This window comes from Artemia sp. Qi Xiang Cuo, chromosome 18, assembly GCF_049724085.1.
Source record: "Artemia sp. Qi Xiang Cuo chromosome 18, ASM4972408v1, whole genome shotgun sequence".
NCBI lineage: Eukaryota > Metazoa > Arthropoda > Branchiopoda > Anostraca > Artemiidae > Artemia > Artemia sp. Qi Xiang Cuo.
Window position 1 is genome coordinate 3,983,480 of NC_142811.1, and position 20,034 is coordinate 4,003,513.

Consider the following 20,034-nt stretch of genomic DNA (forward strand, 5'->3'; position numbering starts at 1 on the left):
TCCCTAATATCCACCTTAATTCAAATTGAACAGAAGATCCAGGGCCAAAGCTGTGTGGTAATTCAATTCCTTCCATTCAAGTCTCAAGTAAAACAAAATCGTTATAAAATATACTGGATTTATAGATGTTCCTATAAGCTACTTGCAGTGGTAGCGCAGCCGATGAATCCTTGCTTGGCAATATGAAACCCAGGGTTCGATCCCAGCTACCGCAGGGCTGATGGGAAAGGGAATCCGTCGGTTAAATATTGCTCCTGTTCATATTCTTCATGAGAAAGCGGTAACAGTTCTCCAGTCGACTACACACTCTCCTGTTAATCTCCTTAAGATTAGAGATATTTATGTTATATCTCTAGCTTCGTTGGCATATCAATTCTTCCACGGAGATCTCCCAGTTTGTTTTTCTGGACTACTTAAGCCAGTAGGGGAAGTAAATTTTTACGCAGTTCGAAACAGGGAGGATGTTATGATTCCGGCTACTCCCTCGGTTCGTTCAGACTTTGGTCTGGTCGTGACTGTGGGACGTGCTTGGAACTTGGTTCCTGCTGAGATTCGTCAGTCACAAACACTTGGCTCCTTTAAAAGACAGATGAAAAGTTTCTTATTAAAGCTAAATATTAAATAGTTTATAGTTGTTGTATAGTTTTTTTGTTGGCGTTGGATCCTCGATGATGTAGAGAATTTTTCATTTTTGATTTATTTATTTCTTGTCGGGTGATAGGAGGGTCAGCTGTTTCGTGTGGACTGTCGGTGAGTTGACTTCTTTTCCTTATAGATTTATAAGTTAAACACTGTTTAGTATTGTTTATGCCAAGTTTTAATATTAGTCATTTATTCTGTGTCGTTTCCCAAATAACGGGCCATTGAGCCCTTTGGGATATTGTTTTTGTTATTGTTATTTATGGAAATAAATGGAACTTGAACTTGAAATAAAGTCCCACAGAACATCTGTGAATACCCTACGCACTACAAATGCCTAGGAGGAACTGTTTATGTTTGTAAGATACCGTAATATGAATTTCATTTTAAATTTAATTACCATCTTTTCGAAAGATTACTGGATATATCCATATATCGTGCACATGCATCACTTAAATGTATATGCACAGATATAACCTATGAATCCCACGCATTTTCAACAGACGACTGAGGACCAAAAAAGAAATTTTTGAGACAAAATATAGTAGGTGATTGTCAACATCTAAAAAAATATAGCCAAAAATTAATTAACACTTAAATACTTTTGTTCTCCCTCCTCCCTCTCCCAAATTATTTGGTTTTAGAATGCAACTTGAGATTTGGTCATTTCACTTGGCTACCACAATGGCCAAGAATCCTTCCTCACTTGAAGCCTTCTTAGAAGCCCCGGCCCTAAATTTCAATATCTGACATTTAATTCAACATCTAACATCAGTATAGTGACTGTGAACGTCTGACAAAACACTTTCAATTCTTACCCCCCCCCCCTCAAAAAGAAGGAAAATATATGCATCATAAATTATTAAGCTGTGACTAAGTTTTAAATCAGAAGAAAACAAAGTCTCACTGTAAATGTAGCACTACCTGACTCATGATCTCACTGAGTTATTTTGGGAAACTATTTAGATAACTTTGGTGGCAATCTTGAATATATAATACTACTGCTAACACTAACAACTCATCGCATCCCCAAGCCACCCGAGGCCAGCATAACTGCTGACGCTCATCCTCCACCCAACTCTATTCAAAGCTTCACTCTTTACCCCCTCCCATGAAGTTCCAATTTCCTTAAAATTATCTCTTAAAACCTCATCCCTCCACATTCTGGGCAACCTACTTTTTGTTTGGTCCCAGAAAGAAGGGACCAAACGTTTTGTCAAAGAACGCTCTTAAAGGGACCATCTTAAAACGTTCTATCATTATAGCCTTCGAAAGTGAAATCAATCTATACTTTATAAGCAAATTATTGTTTATATGCAGTCAGTCACAGAGCCGTTCCTAGGGTTAGTGGCACCCGGGGAAAAATAATTACAGCGCCCGCTCCTGACTCAAATATAAGCAAAAAAGCCGAATCAAAGCGAAAAACTTGAAAGATTTAAAGGAAATGGGAACTTCGTGGGCGGGTGCAAAAAGGGAGGCTTTGAATAGATTGGGGTGGAGGAGGAGCGTCCGTAGCTGTGTTGGCCTCAGGCGGCTTGGTGCTGCGGTGAGTTGTTAGTAGTAGTAGTAGTATTGAAAATACATTTTGCCTCTCCCCCCCCACACACATTTCCGTGAATTGATGCCACTGTACAAGATTTATTTCAGCAATGTCAAACAAACCTATTTTATCCTCGTATCATATTATAATATGATACACTATTAATATCATCAAACAGTTCGTGGTAACGAACTGTAAGTAAGGAGCGACAGAGCTCAATAGGAACGGAAATTCTAAAAACAGAATTTTATATCAATAGATATATCAAAAGAATTGGCTTGTTATTCTGATTCAAAATACATAAAATTCATTAAGTTTAGTGTTACCCATCAAAACCTGAGCACCAGAGAAAATGTGCCTAATTTTAGATAAAGGTGGGAACACCCCCTAAAAGCCAAGGAATCTTAATGAAAATCACATCGTCAGATTCAGCGTGTCCTAAAACCTTGTTGTAGAAGTTTCCAGCTCCCATCTGCAAAAATGTGGAATTTTTTTTTTTTTTTTTGCCAAAAGAAACATCACGGATCCGTGTGTATTTGTTTTTTGGTTGTTTTCCCCAGGGGTGATCGCATCGAACCAAGAGTCCTAGAATATCGGGAAAGGGCTCATTTAAATGAAAGTCAAAAATTAAAGTGCCCTTTTCAAGTGACCAAAACGATTGGAGAGCAACTAGCCCCCCCTCTCATCCCCGTTTTTTTCTCAAGGTCACCCAATCAAAATTTTGGGATAGCTATTTTGTTCAGCATAGTTAAAAGGCCCAATAACTATGCCTTTGGAGATAACATGACCCCCCGCAGCCCCTTGGGGAAAGGTCTTTAAGTTATGAAATTTTCCCATTGTTTACCTATAGTATTTGTTTTTGGGAAGTACGCATACAATTTTCGGGAGGGGGGGGGGTGAATTTTCTGCTGGAGGATATCTAGGGGGAGAATTTTCCATGGAGAGGGAAGTTTCCGGGGACGAACTTTCCTGGGGAAATTTTACACTGGAGGAATTTGCCAGAATTCCTATAGCCTACGCATTTCTTTTTATTGGTCTTACTTTCTCTTTGTCGATTCAAGTTTACACGTGGAGATATTAAGAGGAATTGTCCAGGGGGAAATTTTTACCGGGTTAGAGTTGTCTATTGTATCCTTCCGTAGGAGAGGGGATTTCTCACGGGAAAATTTCGCCATGGGGGAATTTTCCACAGGACAAATTTTCCAGGAGGAATTTTCTGCAAGAGGGAGCAACTTTCTACAAGGGGGCGGGTTATTTGCGGGGAAAATTTTCTACAGAGGACGGAATTTCCGGCACGATTAAAAAAAAAATCTTTTCAAAGGAAAGTACGCTAAGAACAATGTTTCACCTGAAACCGTCTGCAAGAAATTTTTCGGGGGGAATTTTCAGCTAGAATGTAATTGTCTGAGAGGAATTTTCCTTGCGGGAGGGGGTGGGTGAGTATTTTACATGGGAATAAATTTCCATGGAGGGATCGTCCTTGGGAAGAAAAAATGTCCATGGAGGGGGAGCCGAATTTCCCAGAATTATTTAAAAACGATCGGAAATTAAATAAAAAAACGAAACAAGTTTTTTTTGTCAGTTGAAAGTAAGGAGCAACATCAAAACTTAAAATGAACAAAAATTATTACTTACATGAGGAGAGCTGGCCTCACCTCAATATCTCGCTCTTTACGCTGACGTTTGACTTTTTGTCCCAATTCTTTAGAACGACTGTTGAAACACACGGGCCATTTAATTAGAATAATAAGTTTCTTTAAATGTTCTAAAAGAAACTTTAGCGTAGAGTGAGGTATTGCAGAGAAGGCAGCCTCCCTCATATAAGTAGTAATTTATTTTCATTTCAAGTTTTGATGTTGCTCCTTACTTTCAGTTGAAAAATAACTTGTTTTTTTTCTATTCAATATTATACATAAATTTGGGTCCTTGCCCTGAGGGTTTGCAATATTTTTGGTCTTTATGCTTTGACCTTTCTAATCGATATGATAATCTAGAATTTTAACACCATACCATGTTTGCCACTAGACCCCGGCGCCGCACCGATAAGGGAAGACCGGTGGCGGCGGGGCCAAAAATAGCAGCGGCGGCACGCCGCCGGTATTTTTTTCGCGCCACCGCCGGTGAGATGTCGGCGGCGAGCCGCCGGCACGATCAATGTTGACCGCTACATTTATGTTTTCATCAATCTTTCTCAAATCCCAGCTTGAATTTAAAAAAGATTCTGGCCTATTCATGAGTTAAAAACTTCGCAAGTTGCTGGCTGAACATTGGTCTTTTTCGTTATTCATCAAGAGAAGTAAAAATCTGGTAGAAACGAGATGGCAGTGACGTTTCAGAACCCTTGGATAATAGTTGAAATAATACATAATAGATTCGCCATGGCATTCAATAAGATCCAACGAATCTAATTAAAAAGAAGCACACACAAATCGGATTGTATTTCTATGCTGATTTCAAATATATAAATTTCATCAAGTTTAGTGTTACCCATCAGAAGTTACGAGCCTGATAATATTTGCCTTATTTTCGAAAAAGGGGGGAAACACCCCCTAAAGTTATAGAATCTTAATGAAAATCACACCATCAGATTTGGCGTATCAGGTAACTCTATTGTAGAGGTTTGAAGCTTCTATATGCAAAAATGTGGAATTTTGTAATTTTTTTCTGCAAGAAGAAAGATCACAGATGCGTTTTTATTTGTTTTTTTTTCAAGGGTGATGGTATCGACCCAGTGGTCATAAAATATCGCGAAATGGTTCATTCGAACGGAAATCAAAAGTTCTAGTGTCCTTTTCAAGTGACCAAAAAAATTGGAGGGCAACTAGGCCTCCTCCCACGCTCATTTTTTTCCCAAAGGCACCGGATCGAAATTTTGAGATAGCCATTTTGTTCATTATAGTCGAAAAATCTAACAACTATGTCTTTAGGTGTAAAATGACTCCCCACAGTCCCAGGGGAAGGGCTGCAAGTTATGAACTTCGTCCATTGTCTACATATAGTAGGATATTTGCTATTGGAAAGTCTACGGCTTTTTTGGGGTGGGGGGGGGTGGGGGGTATGCTTGGGGTGGATTTCTAAGGGGAGAATGTTCCTTTGGGAGGGAATTTCTGATGAGGGAACATTCTAGGGGAAATGTTACACTGGGGGGTTTTGACAGAATTACTATACGAAATTATTTTTAATTGTCTCACATTCTGTTTGCCGATTTTTTTTATATGGAGATGTTCCGGGGAATTTACCCGGGGGCTTTTTTCCGCGCGTTTTGTTTTTTTGGGAAATAATTTTCACGGAAGGGGGCATTTCTGGAGTGATCGAGATACCGATTAGAGATTAAAGTCTTATTCAAATGAAAGAATGCTAAGGAGAATTTTTCAGGGTGAATCGTCCACAAGCAATTTTACGGAGAGAGGGGGGGGCGGGGGATTCTCAGCGAGGAAGGAACTGTCTCAAGGGAATTTGACGGGAGAGGAGGTGCACTTTACATTGGATGAAATTTCCACGGAGGAGTTCCGAGAGGGGGAGGGGTATATTTAATAGAGGGTGATCCAGATTTACCGACATTATTTGAAAAAACGAACAGAAATTATGCCACATACGAAGGGCAGCCCCCCCCCTCAATACCTTATTCTTTAGGCTAAAGTTTGACTATTTACTAAAATTAAAACACAGGGGCTGTTTAATTAGAATAGGAAGCTTTTAAAAAAGCGCTAACAGCTTTAGCGTAACGAACAAGGTATTGAGGAGGGGCAACCATTCATATCCGGATTACATCTGCCAAAATTAATATGCCAATTGTGTTTTAATTTTTCATGCATGGTGAGCCAAAATCGAACCAGCATTAGTTGAAAAACGTTCAGAAATTAAATACTGAAAGTAAAGAATGACATTAAAACTAACAGCAATTATTCCGTATATGAAAGAGACTGGCCCCTCCTCAACGCCTCGGTCTTTACGCTAAAGTTTGACTCTTTGTCACTGCTACTTTTTCAAAAAATAAATAAACTTTAGCGTAAAGAGCGAGGCGTTGAGGAGGGGACAGTCTTTTTCATATACGGAATAATTGCTGTTCGTTTTAAGTATTAATATCGCTCCTTACTTTCAGTTAAAAAAAAAAACTGTTTTTTAATTTAATTTAATAAAGACGATGCTTTTGTCAATATATGAAGACCCGTCTATATTGCAATTATATCTGTCTGGTTTATATGCAAAGTATCATAAGAGACGAAAATTAATGAACTAGATAGTAGTGAAGAATTATGGTATACAAAGTAATATTTGGCAGGGATGGCTACTAGTGATAAATCACAGGCACAGTGATTGGGTGATTTTAGGGGAACCATAATTTTTTTTTCGGGTGACACATAGATTTTTGAGGAGATTCCCGAATTCGGGGATAGTGCAAGCCCTGCCTGATTTCTAATCAGGAAAGTCGAAACACTTAACCACACGAGAAAAGAAAAGCTCCGACTTTGAGGTTGACGTAATAAAGAATTGCCGCAAAATTAATTCAAAGTCAACCGAACGCCGCCGCCTCTGCCGGCGGTGGCGCGCGTACGGCACACCGGCGGCGTTGCGAAACTTCGGTGGTTGGTCAACCAGGCCACTCGTTGGCGGCGTTCAGTCGATGCGCCGGCGTGGCGCCAGAGTCTATTTGCCACAATACACAACATGTAAAATTCTATGACCATTAGTTCAATACAATCATCACTGGAAAAGGTAATACCCAAACATATACCCATAGGCTAAAATAAAAAATACAAAACATTGTATTTATGTAATTAAGGATTTAAATATTCTTGTAGAGGATTCATCTAAAAAGGGGCACCTAAAAAGTGATGCTGTAATTTTCAAAAATTTGATCCAGAAAAAACTGATTCAGAGAAAACTTTTAGGGGTGTTCTTCCCCTTTCTGAAATCACACAAATTTACTTATGCTAATGACTTTTGATAAGTACCTTGAAACATCAAGGTATCTTGAAACATGATGGGTACCTTGAAACATGATGGGTACCTTGAAACATTTTATAGCAGTAAAAAATGAAGATTTTTGTAATATACTAGTGCTAAATAATAAACATATATATTATTTATATGCATAAATAATATAAATTATTTATATATTATATAAATATATATAAATATATATATATATATATATATATATATATATATATATATATATATATATATATATATATATATATATATATATATATATATATAGTGTTTATTCCAGACTCTTATTTTTAAAATGAGCTTGCTTTTTGTATGGGCTAGTCTTTACTTAGTTTATCACACCTTTTTCCAATAGCTAACTAAATATACTATGTTTCTGGCAGGAAGTTTGAAATAAAGTCAGTTTAAGACCAGAATATCCAAATTTTCTCTTATTTAGTGTGTGAATATTAAAGGAACAGCTTCCCAACAAAATTATTATAAATTTAAACAAAATTATGTTTGTTTCCAACAAACATAATTCATATAAAAGTTGATCATGGATATGGTACAGTATTAGCTGCAACCTAATAAAGAGCAACCAAAGACCCATAGTAAGGAAAAATTCAAAATTATGGTTATTACTTATTTGAGCAATTCTCACATGATAATACCTTTCTTTTGAAAGACTTACTAGTTTCATTTTCATTAATAGCCTGCAAAGAGGAACTTTTTCTTTGTAATATTTGGCACATAACTGTGGTGCTCATTTGCTCAGTGCTGATTCACAAAAAAAGTACATAGGAGTCACTATCTGCTTGCATATGAGTCCTTAGTCAGCTCTTTAAGACTTTGAGAGAATCATAGTTTTATATAAAAGTAATTCATTTGACAATTTATCTATATACTTAATCAAGTTTACATTATTGATGCAATTTCCCTTACAAATCTGGAGAGGGTCTAGCCAGTGTCCTAACCTTTCCAAACACCTGAAATGGCCCAAAAGTAGTGTTTTTGCTGTCATATGACACTTTGAACAGATGCTTTTAAGACATGATAAAAAAAACGTTTATTAACATAATGCATGAAAAATTCACAAGGAAATTTGCAACAAAATTATTTCAAGTTTAAGTTCTTCATAGAAGATTGATTAAAGTAATGAAGCATTCTTGGGCATGATATTACTAATAAAAAAATAATGTAGTTAAATCTACATTATTTGTAGATTTAACACATTGTCAAGTAGTTAAATCTTGAACTTGACAATGTTGGAAACAAAGAGGGAAAAGGTCACTTACTTGTGGAGAAACATCAAAACTAAAGTTACTTGAATCCAAACATTTGACAGTTATTTTTATTGTTTTGGAATCCATTGATCTAAAAAATATCATTAATACATTAAAATATCCTCAATCATACTGTACAACTGACATAAAGAAAATATCCAATCATCAATATATATATATATATATATATATATATATATATATATATATATATATATATATATATACATATATATGTTACAATGAATGTCCACAAATTAGTTATTGCCAACATTCACCAATGAATGCCCAAAATAGCTTTTCTCTCTTTGGATTCAGTCAGTGTTGCCAGTCAACTTTTTCAATTTAATGCAAGGTTTGATAATCACACATTTGGCTAGATTAAATTAGGTTTGATGAGGTTGGGTTGGTTTAGGTCAGCTTAAGTTAGGGTTTTAACCCATTTCTGATATTTAGAACCAAATTTAACCTAATCTAACCTAACCTAACTTCAACTTTTACCATAATAGGTTGCATAAGACTGAAGAAACTGACTTGCAAATCTTACTGAATCAAATCAGAGAAAAAGGAATGTTGAACATTCAGCAGTGAATGTGTCAACATCAACAAGATTTTGGACATTCATGGTAACATATATATTTATATATATATACATATATATATATATATATATATATATATATATATATATATATATATATATATATATATATATATATATATATATATATATATATATATATATATATACATATATATATATATATATATATATATATATATATATATATATATATATATATATATATATATATATATATATATATATATATACATAACAATGGGTCACTCTCCTCTCAGAATTCAATCAATAGATGGGAGTATTACAAACAGACTAGCAACACTACTGTTACTACATAAGAATAAAACCAGTCTAATTTATCAAAGAATAAAACCTGAATTTTGAGAGTATTTTAATTAATGTGATGTTTTGTTTTTATTTTTTGTTCACTGCTTTGTCAAAATTAAAACTTATTTTTCTTGCTTAATTTTACATACATAATAAACAAATAATTTTACTAGAGAAAGAAACAAACTAGGGGAAAGCTCACTAACTCTGGAAAAGTTGTAGCACAAAGCTGTAAATTTGTTAGAACATGACTTTTTCATTCCAAGGTACTCCCATTTGTATAAATGGTACTTTTGTAAGTATGTGAGTAACTGCCATCTTTAGAAACTTGTAGAAATCCAATAATTAATTAACTAAATAAATCAGTTGCTTTATTTGTTGTTTATTATAGTGTTTTCTTTGTAAAGCAGGAACCAAAGTAAGTTTTGAAGTAGGCTATTTGTGGTTCAATTTTGTTTCATAAAAACTTTAAGATACAGCATTTCTCTGCTAATGGGTGTCTATATATAGGACATATGGTAAATGTTGGTTTTTGATGGCTTAAAAAAAAAAAAAAAATTTCATTTCATTTCAAAAACGTTAAGTTTTGGATTAATTAATTGCACTTCTTTTCTTAACTTCTTGCCTCCCCTATCTCTTAGCAAATTATGCACCTGCAGAAAAGTGTCTCAGTGTGCCAATTAAAAAAATAAATAAAAAAATGCAGAGCTGTTTTTTAGAAAAAATATGTGGAGCTGATTTTTAGAAAAAAAAGATCAAAATTCTAGACAAGCTACTTTTTGCTGCATTTGAAAGTAGTTAGATTAGGAAAAATGAAACTTTCAGGGATGGATCTACATAGTTGTACAGCTTTTTGACCACACACGGCTTCCTGGTGGTAAAGGTCCATTTTATGAGCGCTAGGACACAGCTTGCTTTAGCAACTTGAGCTTGTGTGTGGCTGTGGAACTTGAGTTTGTCATTGACAATAACCCCCAGGTCCTTCTCCTCACTCGCAGCTTCAAGTAGGTCATTTCCAATATGGTAAGGTCATCTAGGATTGTCATGTCCAAGATGCAGATAGTTAAATGTTTCCTTCTAAATAGCTCAAATTCTAGGCTTATACCTTGGCTTATACCTAGGCTTATACCTGATTTGTTACATTTAGGAAAAAACCCTTGTTATAGCTTAAAATTTTAATGATATTGCACAATCTGCATTTCAAAAGCTAAATCAAAAAAAAGAGATCAAGGATTTGCCACTAATGTGATCTCTTGAGCCTTAATGACATTAATGTAATGGTAAAAGTCTACTTCTTTTACTTTTAGCTATCTTGGACTAGGTTTGGGTTATGTAAATTGAATTTTCAGGGATGGGTCTGCCTGCTAAGGTAGGACCTAGGAAGGTACTTTGTCGTAGGCTACCTCCCTTCACTCCTCCCCCCTCCTCTGTAATTTTAAAGTGATGCACAGTACAAGTTATGTTCACTCGTATTTAATCCTATATTACAATAGTAATTTTAAATCACTGCTTACCTTACGCAACTTCAGCTTTTAGCCTTGTTCATTAAAATATATTCCAAAATCCTAAACCATTTAATTTCCTATCCTTGCTGACTATTTTTATGGTATAATAAAACCAGGTTTGTTGTGATGTCAAGACTTTGCTTATCAGAAACCCTTACCCTTGAGGGTAGCAGGCACATGCCAAACACCTCTGTGTTGATAAGACCATTTAAACTGTATTAATTAGGGAAAGGATTTGACAAGAGAGACCAGTAAAAATAACCTAATCATTTTAAGAGGACAAATTATGTCATGGGAATATATTTTTGAAATCCCTCTTCCACCAAAACTCAAATTTTTTTAAAATTGTAATTCAGAAGCTTTTAAAGTATTTCAAAAGAACTAATAGACAGAGTGTTAAAGACATCAGAATCGACTACAGAGGAGACGTTATATCATGGAACGAGGTTTTTAAAATCCCCCTTCCCCCCAACTCAAAATTTTCCAAAATTCTACTTTAGAAGCTTTTAAAATATTTCTAAAGCACTAATAGATAGAGTGCTAAAAACATCAGAATTGACTTCAGAGGACACGTTATATCACGTGAAGAGGCTATTGAAATCCCCTTCCCCCCAAACTCAAAATTGTCCAAAATTCTACTTTAGAAGCTTTTTAAATATTTCTAAATCACTAATAGATAGAGTGCTACAAATAACAGAATCGACTTCAGAGGACAAATTATATTATGGGAATATGTTTTTTTAAATCCCCCTTCCCCCCAAACTAAAATTTTTACAAAATTCTACTTTAGAAGCTTTTGAAATATTTCTAAAGCCCTAATAGATAGAGTACTAAAAATATAAGAATCAACTTCGGAGGACAAATTATACCCAGTGAATATTATCTTTGAATCCTCCTTTACCCCAAACTTAAAATTTCCAAAATGTTACATTTCAAGCTTTTAAAATATTTCTAAAGCACCAATAGAGAGAGAGCTAAAAACACCAGAATATACTTCAGAGGACAAGTTATGTCACGAGAAGAGGTTTTTAAAATCCCCCTTCCCCCCAAACTCAAAACTTTCCAAAATTTTAATTTAGAAACATTTTTAAATATTTCTAAAGCACTAATAGATAGAGCGCTACAAGTTTCAGAATCGACTTCAGAGGACAAGTTATATCACGGGAAGAGGGTTTTAAAATCCCCCTTCCCCCCAAACTCAAAATTTTCCAAAATTCTACTTTAGAAGCTTTTTAAATATTTATAAAGCGCTAATAGATAGAGTGCTAAAAACATCAGAATCGACTTCAGAGGACACGTTATATCACGGGAAGATGTTTTTAAAATCCCCCATCCCCCCAAACTCAAAAATTTACAAAATTCTACTTTAGAAGCTTTTTAAATATTTGTAAAGCACTAATAGATAGAGTGCTAAAAACATCAGAATCGACTTCAGAGGACACGTTATATCACGGGAAGAGGTTTTAAAATCCCCCTTCCCCCCAAACTCAAAAATTTCCAAAATTTTACTTTAGAAACTTTTTTAAATATTTCTAAAGCACTAATAGATAGAGCGCTACAACTTTCAGAATCGACTTCAGAGGACACGTTATATCATGGGAAGAGGGTTTTAAAATCCCCCTTCCCCCTAACTCAAAATCTTATTTTAGAAGCGTTTTAAATATATCTAAAGCATTAATAGATAGTGCTAACAACATCAGAATCGACTTAATAGGACACTTTATATCAAAGGAAGATGTTTTTAAAACCCCCTTCCCCCCAAAGAAATAATTTTACAAAGTTCTTTTGTATAAGCTTTTTAAATATTCTAAACCATTAATCTATAGAGCGCAAAAATTACAAGAATTGCCTTTAGAGGACAATTTGTGTGATGTGAATATGTTTTTTGGAATCCCCCTTCCTCCCTAACTCAAAATTTTCTAAAATTATACTTTAGTAGCTTTTCAAATATTTCTAAAGCTCTAAGACATAGAGTGCTAATAACATTAGAATCGACTTTAGAGGACACGTTATATCACGGTAAGATGTTTTTGAAATCCCCCTTCCCCCCAAACACAAAATTGTATAAAAGTCTACTTTCGAAGCTTTTTAAATATTTCTAAAGCACAAATAGATAGAGCGCCACAGATATCAGAATCGACTTCAGAGGAAAAATTATGTTATGGGAAGATGTTTTTGAAATCCCCCTTCCCATTCATCCCATTCCCCCGTCATCCTCTAGAATCTGGTTGATAATTTGACCTTTGGAAAGCCTCATTTTCCACGGGGGTATTTTTATTTGGGGGGAGGGGGATTTTAAAAACCTCTTCCCGTGATATAACACGTCCTCTGAATTCGATTCTGATGTTTTTAGCACTCTATGTATTAGCACTTTAGAAATATTTAAAAAGCTCCTAAAGTAGAATTTTAGAAAATTTTGAGTTTGGGGGGAAGGAGGATTTCAAAAACATCTTCCCATGACAAAAATTGTCCTCTAAAGTTGATTCTGATGTTTGTAGCGCTCTCTGTATTAGCAATTTATAAATATTTAAAAAAGCTTCTAAAGTTGAATTTTGGAAATTTTTGTTTTCGGGGGGAAGGGAGATTTCAATAACATCGTCCTGTGATATAATGCGTCTCCTCTGAAGTCGATTCTGATGCTTTTAGCACTCTATCTTTTAGTACTTTAGAAATATTTAAAAAGCTTCTAAAATAAAATTTTGGAAAATTTTGAGATAGGGGGGAAAGGGGATTTTAAAAACCTCTTCTCGTTATATAACGTGTCCTCTGAAGTTGATTCTGAAAATTTTAACACTCTCTCTCTTAGTGCTTTAGAAATATTTAAAAAAGCTTCTAAAGTAAAATTTTGGAAAGTTTTGAGTTTGGGGGGAAGGGGGATTTTAAGAACCTCTTCCTGTGATATAACGTGTCCTCTGAAGTTGATTCTGATTTTTTTAGCACTCTATCTATTATTGCTTTAGAAATATTTAAAAAGCATTTAAAGTATAATTTTGGAAAATTTTGAGTTTGGGGGGAAGGGTGATTTTAAAAACCTCTTCCTGTGATATAACGTGTCCTCTGAAGTCGATTCTGATGTTTCTAGCACTCTATCTATTAGTGCTTTACAAAAAGTTTTTAAAATAAAATTTTGGAAAATTTTGAGTTAGGGGGAAGGGGGATTTTAAAACCCTCTTCCCGTGATATAACGTGTCCTCTGAAGTCGATTCTGAAAGTTTTAGCGCTCTATCTATTATAGCTTTAGAAATATTTAAAAAACATTAAAAATAAAAATTTTGAAAAATTTTGTTTTTGGGGAGAAGGGGGATTTTAAAAACCTCTTCCCGTGATATAATGTGTCCTCTGAAGTTGATTCTGATGTTTTTAGCACTCTATCTATTATGCTTTAGAAATATTTAAAAAGCTTCTAAAGTATAATTTTGGAAAATTTTGAGTTTGGGGGGAAGGGGGATTCAAAAAACATCTTCCTGTAACATAATTTGTCCTCTGAAGTCGATTCTGATATTTGTAGCGCTCTATCTATTAGTGCTTTAGAAATATTTAAAAAGCTTCTAAAGTAGAATTTTGGAAAATTTTTAGTTTGGGGGAAGGGGGATTTCAAAAACATCTTCCCATGACATAAATTGTCCTCTAAAGTCGATTCTGATGTTTGTAGCGTTCTATGTCTTGGCTCTTTAGAAATTTTTAAAAAATCTTCTTAAGTAGAATTTTGGAAAATTTTGAGTTTGGGGGGAAGGGGGATTTCAAAAACATATTCCCATAACATAATTTGTCCTCTGAAGTCGATTCTGGTTTTTGTAGCACTCTATCTATTAGTGCTTTAGAAATATTTAAAAAGCTTCTAAAGTAGAATTTTGGAAAATTTTGAGTTTGGGGGAAAGGGGGATTTCAATAACCTCTTCCTGTGATATAACGTGTCCTCTGAAGTTGATTCTGATGTTTTTAGCACTCTATCTATTAGTGCTTTAGAAATACTTTAAAAGCTTCTAAAGTAGAATTTTGGAAAATTTTGAGTTTGGGGGGAAGGGGGATTTTAAAAACCTCTTCCCGTGACATAACGTCTCCTCTGAAGTTGATTCTGATGTTTTTAGCACTCTATCTTTTAGTACTTTAGAAATACTTTAAAAGCTTCTAAAGTAGAATTTTAAAAAAATTTGAGTTTGGGTGGAAGAGGGACTTCAAAAACATCTTCCCATGACATAATTTGTCCTCTAAAAATGATTTGGTTATTTTTACTGGTCTCTCTTGTCAAATCCTTTCCCTAATAAATACAGTTTAAATGGTCTTATCAACACAGAGGTGTTTGGCATGTGCCTGCTACCCTCAAGGGTAAGGGTTTCTGATAAGCAAAGTCTTGACATCACAACAAACCTGGTTTTATTATACCATAAAAATAGTCAGCAAGGATAGGAAATTAAATGGTTAAGGATTTTGGAATATATTTTAATGAACAAGGTTAAAAGCTGAAGTTGTGTAAGGTAAGCAGTGATTTATAATTATGATAGTAATATAGGATGAAATATGAGTTAAAACAACTAGTAATGTGCATTAATTTACCATTACATAGAGGGGGGAGGAGTGGAGTGAGGTACTTTAAAGTACCTTCCCGGGACATACCTTAGCATGTACATCCATCCCTGAAAATTTCATTTTCCTAACCCAACCCCTTTCCAAGATAGCCAAAAGTAACTAAAGTAGAATTTTACCCCTTTTTTAAGCTCCTGTTGAAGATAATAATTGTTATAAATTCAATTTTAACCTAACCTTTCTAACATCACCCAAATATATAGACCATGTTATATATTTTCTATGTATTTATTCATTCTCAATATTGTCAATTCTATATATAGTTAGATTAGTGTAAATTTTTACCAAATCATATTATTGAGTTTCAAATAAAGTGAATATACCATTTGATGTCTTTTTTTATGCTTATTACAAATATAACAATCATTTCTATTGGAAATGAATTTTAGCCCCCCCCCCTCCCTATATATGTCAATTAAGGATATATATTTGAACATATGGGGGTGGGGGTTAGGCTAGGGAGGGTGGCTGAAATTCATTTCCAATAGAAATTGTCTGGTTTTCTCTGCCATTTTTCTCCTAATATGGCTGGATTCTGCCCTTGACTATCATGCCTAGCCTATAAGTTGCTTCCTGGAAACAAGTAAATTACCAACTAAAGCACAAAAAGGGGTAAAAATCTAGTTTAGCTACTTCTCACTACCTTGGAAAGGGGTTAGGTTAAGACAATGAAACTTTTAGTATTGAATCCAGGGTCAAAAACATACTCTACAAAGTTATTGTAAAGCTAATATGTTAATCCTCTTCTGATTTTTGTCTCAGAAAATTGTCTAGGCCTAGCGGAATTGACAGGAATATATGCCTACTTGGGCTAGCCTATTGATATTTTAACAAAATAACATTTGGTACTTATGTATTATAGCAGCAACACTCAAGAAGTAAAGTTAGGTTAATCCTAATGAAAAATTCTAAAACATGATGAAAATATAATACTTTAGAGACAAATTTGAAAATATGAGGTCTTCTAGCACAATCTTATCTTTCTATTCTTCTTCAATTGGTAATTGTCGTTTGTACAGCGTTTGTTCTACATTTTCTAGGCACTTCATCTCGTCGGAATGCACCTGGAATTTACTTATTAAATTTTAAAATACACGATTCTACTTTACTTGTAGAATACACGTGAACTGTAGAATACATAACACATGTAGAAAATTTGCACGATTAAAACATGAAGAAGAAAATAGGGGAATTTTTATATAAGATAGTGGATGAAGATATAATATAAATCCGTATTATTTATTTTAATGGTGTTGTATGTGTATTTTAACTGATTTATGATAAAGCAAAGCAGCATTATTCTGATTCCCGAATTTCAACGCAGGTAGTTGCTGCAGGTGAATAACCCTACCAATATCAATATAAGTGATACATGATCTGGTTCAGTGAGTATTGACTGATGTGACACCCAAGCAAGCTAGTGATTACAGAAGGCACAGAATAATTGAGTAATACGAACGCATATGACCTATCGGTCGAACGCGTCAAACGCCAAACAACAACAAGACAGTGGAATGCAACCTTAAATGAATATTTCGACACTATATCCGTGGAATCCATCGAGTACGTCGATGCTACTTATTTAAAATTTGGTTACTTATTTACGAATTTGAAATTCGTGCGTAAAATTTGAACAAAGACCATTCTGGATGAAAAGGCACATATATTTAAAAAGTAATGTAGGTTATGCTTATTGCATCCTGAATTAGCTAGACGAGCTAAAAAAAATGAAGAAAAGATGCATATAAAAAAAACTCACATAAAAAGACAATCTTTAAAACAAGTTTTGATCGTTATTATTTTATTAAATAATAAATTCCGGAAAATAAATTAAATTTTTGAATTCTCAGTTTCTGATTTTAAATTATTACATCAATTTCAGTAATAGTTATTGAGATTCAGACAAGTCTTGAATAAAAACAACTGTTGGTTAAGCATATAACAAACTAGCTTAGGCAAAACATGGATGAAAATCGGGAAAATATTAGGTAGAACGATAATGGAAAACTATTGAGCAGTTGAGCAGATTTCGGTTTGCCAAGTTCTTCCCTACATTATTCTGGAAGCCTGAGGATATGTTTAAAGAATTTTTCAAAGATGACATCTTCTCTGAAGTCTCTTATGAAGGAAGTATGTGGGGCGGATCAATATTTGAACCATCAGTTAGCCTTCAGTTGCTTTATCAATGTCATCATCAATCTTTTTCTCAACTTGAAAACTTTAATTTTCAAATTTTCCCAACTTTAAAGATTTCCATCCACTTGTGCGAAATATACCGAAAATGTAGTTGTTACTTATTCAAAATTTGGTTACTTATTTACGATATTAAAATTTGCCCTAAGACCGTTCTGGATGAACACATATTTAAAAAAGTAATGTAGGTTAAGCATATAGCATTCTGAATTAGCTAGATGAGCCTTGCTTTCGAAAAGTCTATTAATTATTTTAGCACCTTTGTTTGATTCAAATTCTTATCAATTTTGTCTGTTGTGTACTCTATGGTTAGTAATTGTATTTTTTTTTTTCAGCTTTGAAATTAGCTTACACTAGGGGGTTCGAATTATTTACACCACAAAGCTTATAGAGCCTACTGAACTTAAGTAAAACAGTGTGAATGACCAGCTTAGACTATGGGCAATCGCTATAATATTTAGCTAGTTGCCTAATTTCCTTTAATATTTGCTTGTATATATTAGAAAATTTCCAATGCTTGCGGATTTACAGTTTCAGCAAAGTACTCGTAAAAAATTGTTCGCAATACTCAAAATCGTGACACTCTTCTTCAAAATGCACATTATGGAACCTATTTGTAAAAAAAAAGGTCTCCTTAACTAATAAATCCCAATTCCTATCAATTTTTACTTTCTACATCATATGTAGTGTAATAGTGCTGCCTATAGCAAAATGGGCAGAATGTATCATTTATTTTTTTCACCTACGCACTTTGTATCAAAGGAGTTTCTATAGAAATTTCAAAAGAAGCTCATTTGATTGGGAATTAAAAGTTTTAATATCCTTTTATGGAGTCTAAAGGGATTGAAGGGCAACCAAACCCCTCCCACACTAATTAGTTCCCCATTGATGTCCAATCGAAGTTTCAAGATAACTATTTTGTTCAGCATAGTTTACAAGTCAGTAACTATGTTTCTGGGGATACCGACCCCCACAAGCCTCGGGGCAAGGATAGTAAGTTTTGAATTTCGTCTATTGATTAAAAATAGTGTTTCTATTGGGACAGAGGGTATGTTTGACCTTTAGCGTCCAAAAAACGAACAACGTTCAGGTCAAGCTATTAAAAAATGTTGAAGAGAGTATTGAACTAAATCAAAACACGGTATGTGCATATAGGATGTCAAATAAGTGTAACCAGTGTTGTGGGAAATACTTTTAAAATGTAGTTAATTAAAAATACAAATTACTCGTTAACTCATACCATAAAGTAATTAATTAGTAATTGAAAATACATTGCCAGGGAAGTAATTTGTATTTAATTACAAAATACGTATTTGAGATATTAATTACTCTAGCTATAAAATACCTTTTCCTCAAAGCGCACCGTTCATGATAAAAATTCTTACAAAATTCATTATCGAAGTTGGGAGTTTGCTTTTAACAACTGAAGTTTCTCAAGCTTCTTATCTCCAAACTAACTCTGCTTTACAGTGAAAATTGAAATTTTGGAAAACTCTTGCAGTGTCTGGATATTCTTTCAAGGACTCAATTAATTTCATAAAACTAGATACACTTAGCTGCATTGTATAAGCGTGTGCAAACCGATTCTCTAAACCATCCAAGGTCGCTTTCATGAAAACATGTGCGTGCTTGATAGAGTGTTTTTGTTTCATGTCAATCGTTTTCTTTCCTAGAGCAATCAACATGGGCAACAGCGTTCCCAAAAAACACTTGTTGTCCCTTTGCAGTATGACGAATGTCATGACACAGGCACAGTTACTTTGGCATGTTTTTAAAGAAACTCAAGGTCAATTGATTTCAACTTTGGTAGGTTCAGTTTGGTATAAACCTGCCAAATATGGTCTCGTACTTCAACAGCCCTTTGCACAGCATCCTGTCGAGAATTCTACTGAGCGAAGTCTTGCACCAGGTTTTTGAAAGCTTTTTTCTTTGCAGTGACAAGAGGCCTTATTTATTCAATTATGTAGTCCACTGTAAGATCATCAATTTGCCTCTGATAAAGTTTACTTTATCAAGTAAACGTTATTATGTTTTACTCTATTTTTTTCTAAGAAATTTCTGCTCGGAGTTCTTTTCTGGGAGGCTGTTCAGTTCTGACTTCAGAATCCAAACTGCTGCAATCTCCTGATTGACTTGGAGGCTTGAAACCACAGTTTATATAATTATCCAGTATGATCAATCCCTATCTCACCCATTATAAAAACCCGGACGGGGGTGCGAGTGCTCCAGAGAACGTAGAAACATAAGCGGCGTCAGATCTTTTCACGGGTAGACAAGTCAGACGCGAAGCAATCGGAAACAAGCGGAAAGCCGCTATTAATAACTGCACGAAGAAGTGAGAGGAGCTTTTTGTTCGCACCGAGAAGGAAGACCAGAAATGATCTGCGATAATCTTACTGGATAATTATATGAACTATGCTTGAAACCCTCTCTTGACTTATC

The 20,034-nt window shown here is 34.4% G+C and overlaps 1 protein-coding gene across 1 annotated transcript in view; it reads right to left on the reverse strand.

Moving 5' to 3' along the window:
* Positions 1-16,371, reverse strand: part of LOC148941132 (uncharacterized) — a 104,327-nt gene extending 87,956 nt beyond the window's left edge. The window contains exons 1-2 of the mRNA XM_089103952.1: positions 16,333-16,371; positions 8,413-8,491 (exon numbers count right to left, since the gene is read on the reverse strand). Coding sequence (XP_088960078.1) covers positions 8,413-8,487 — 75 coding nt within the window. The 5' untranslated portion in view covers positions 8,488-8,491; positions 16,333-16,371. The remainder of the gene's footprint in view (positions 1-8,412; positions 8,492-16,332) is intronic.
* Positions 16,372-20,034: the final 3,663 nt, after the last annotated feature.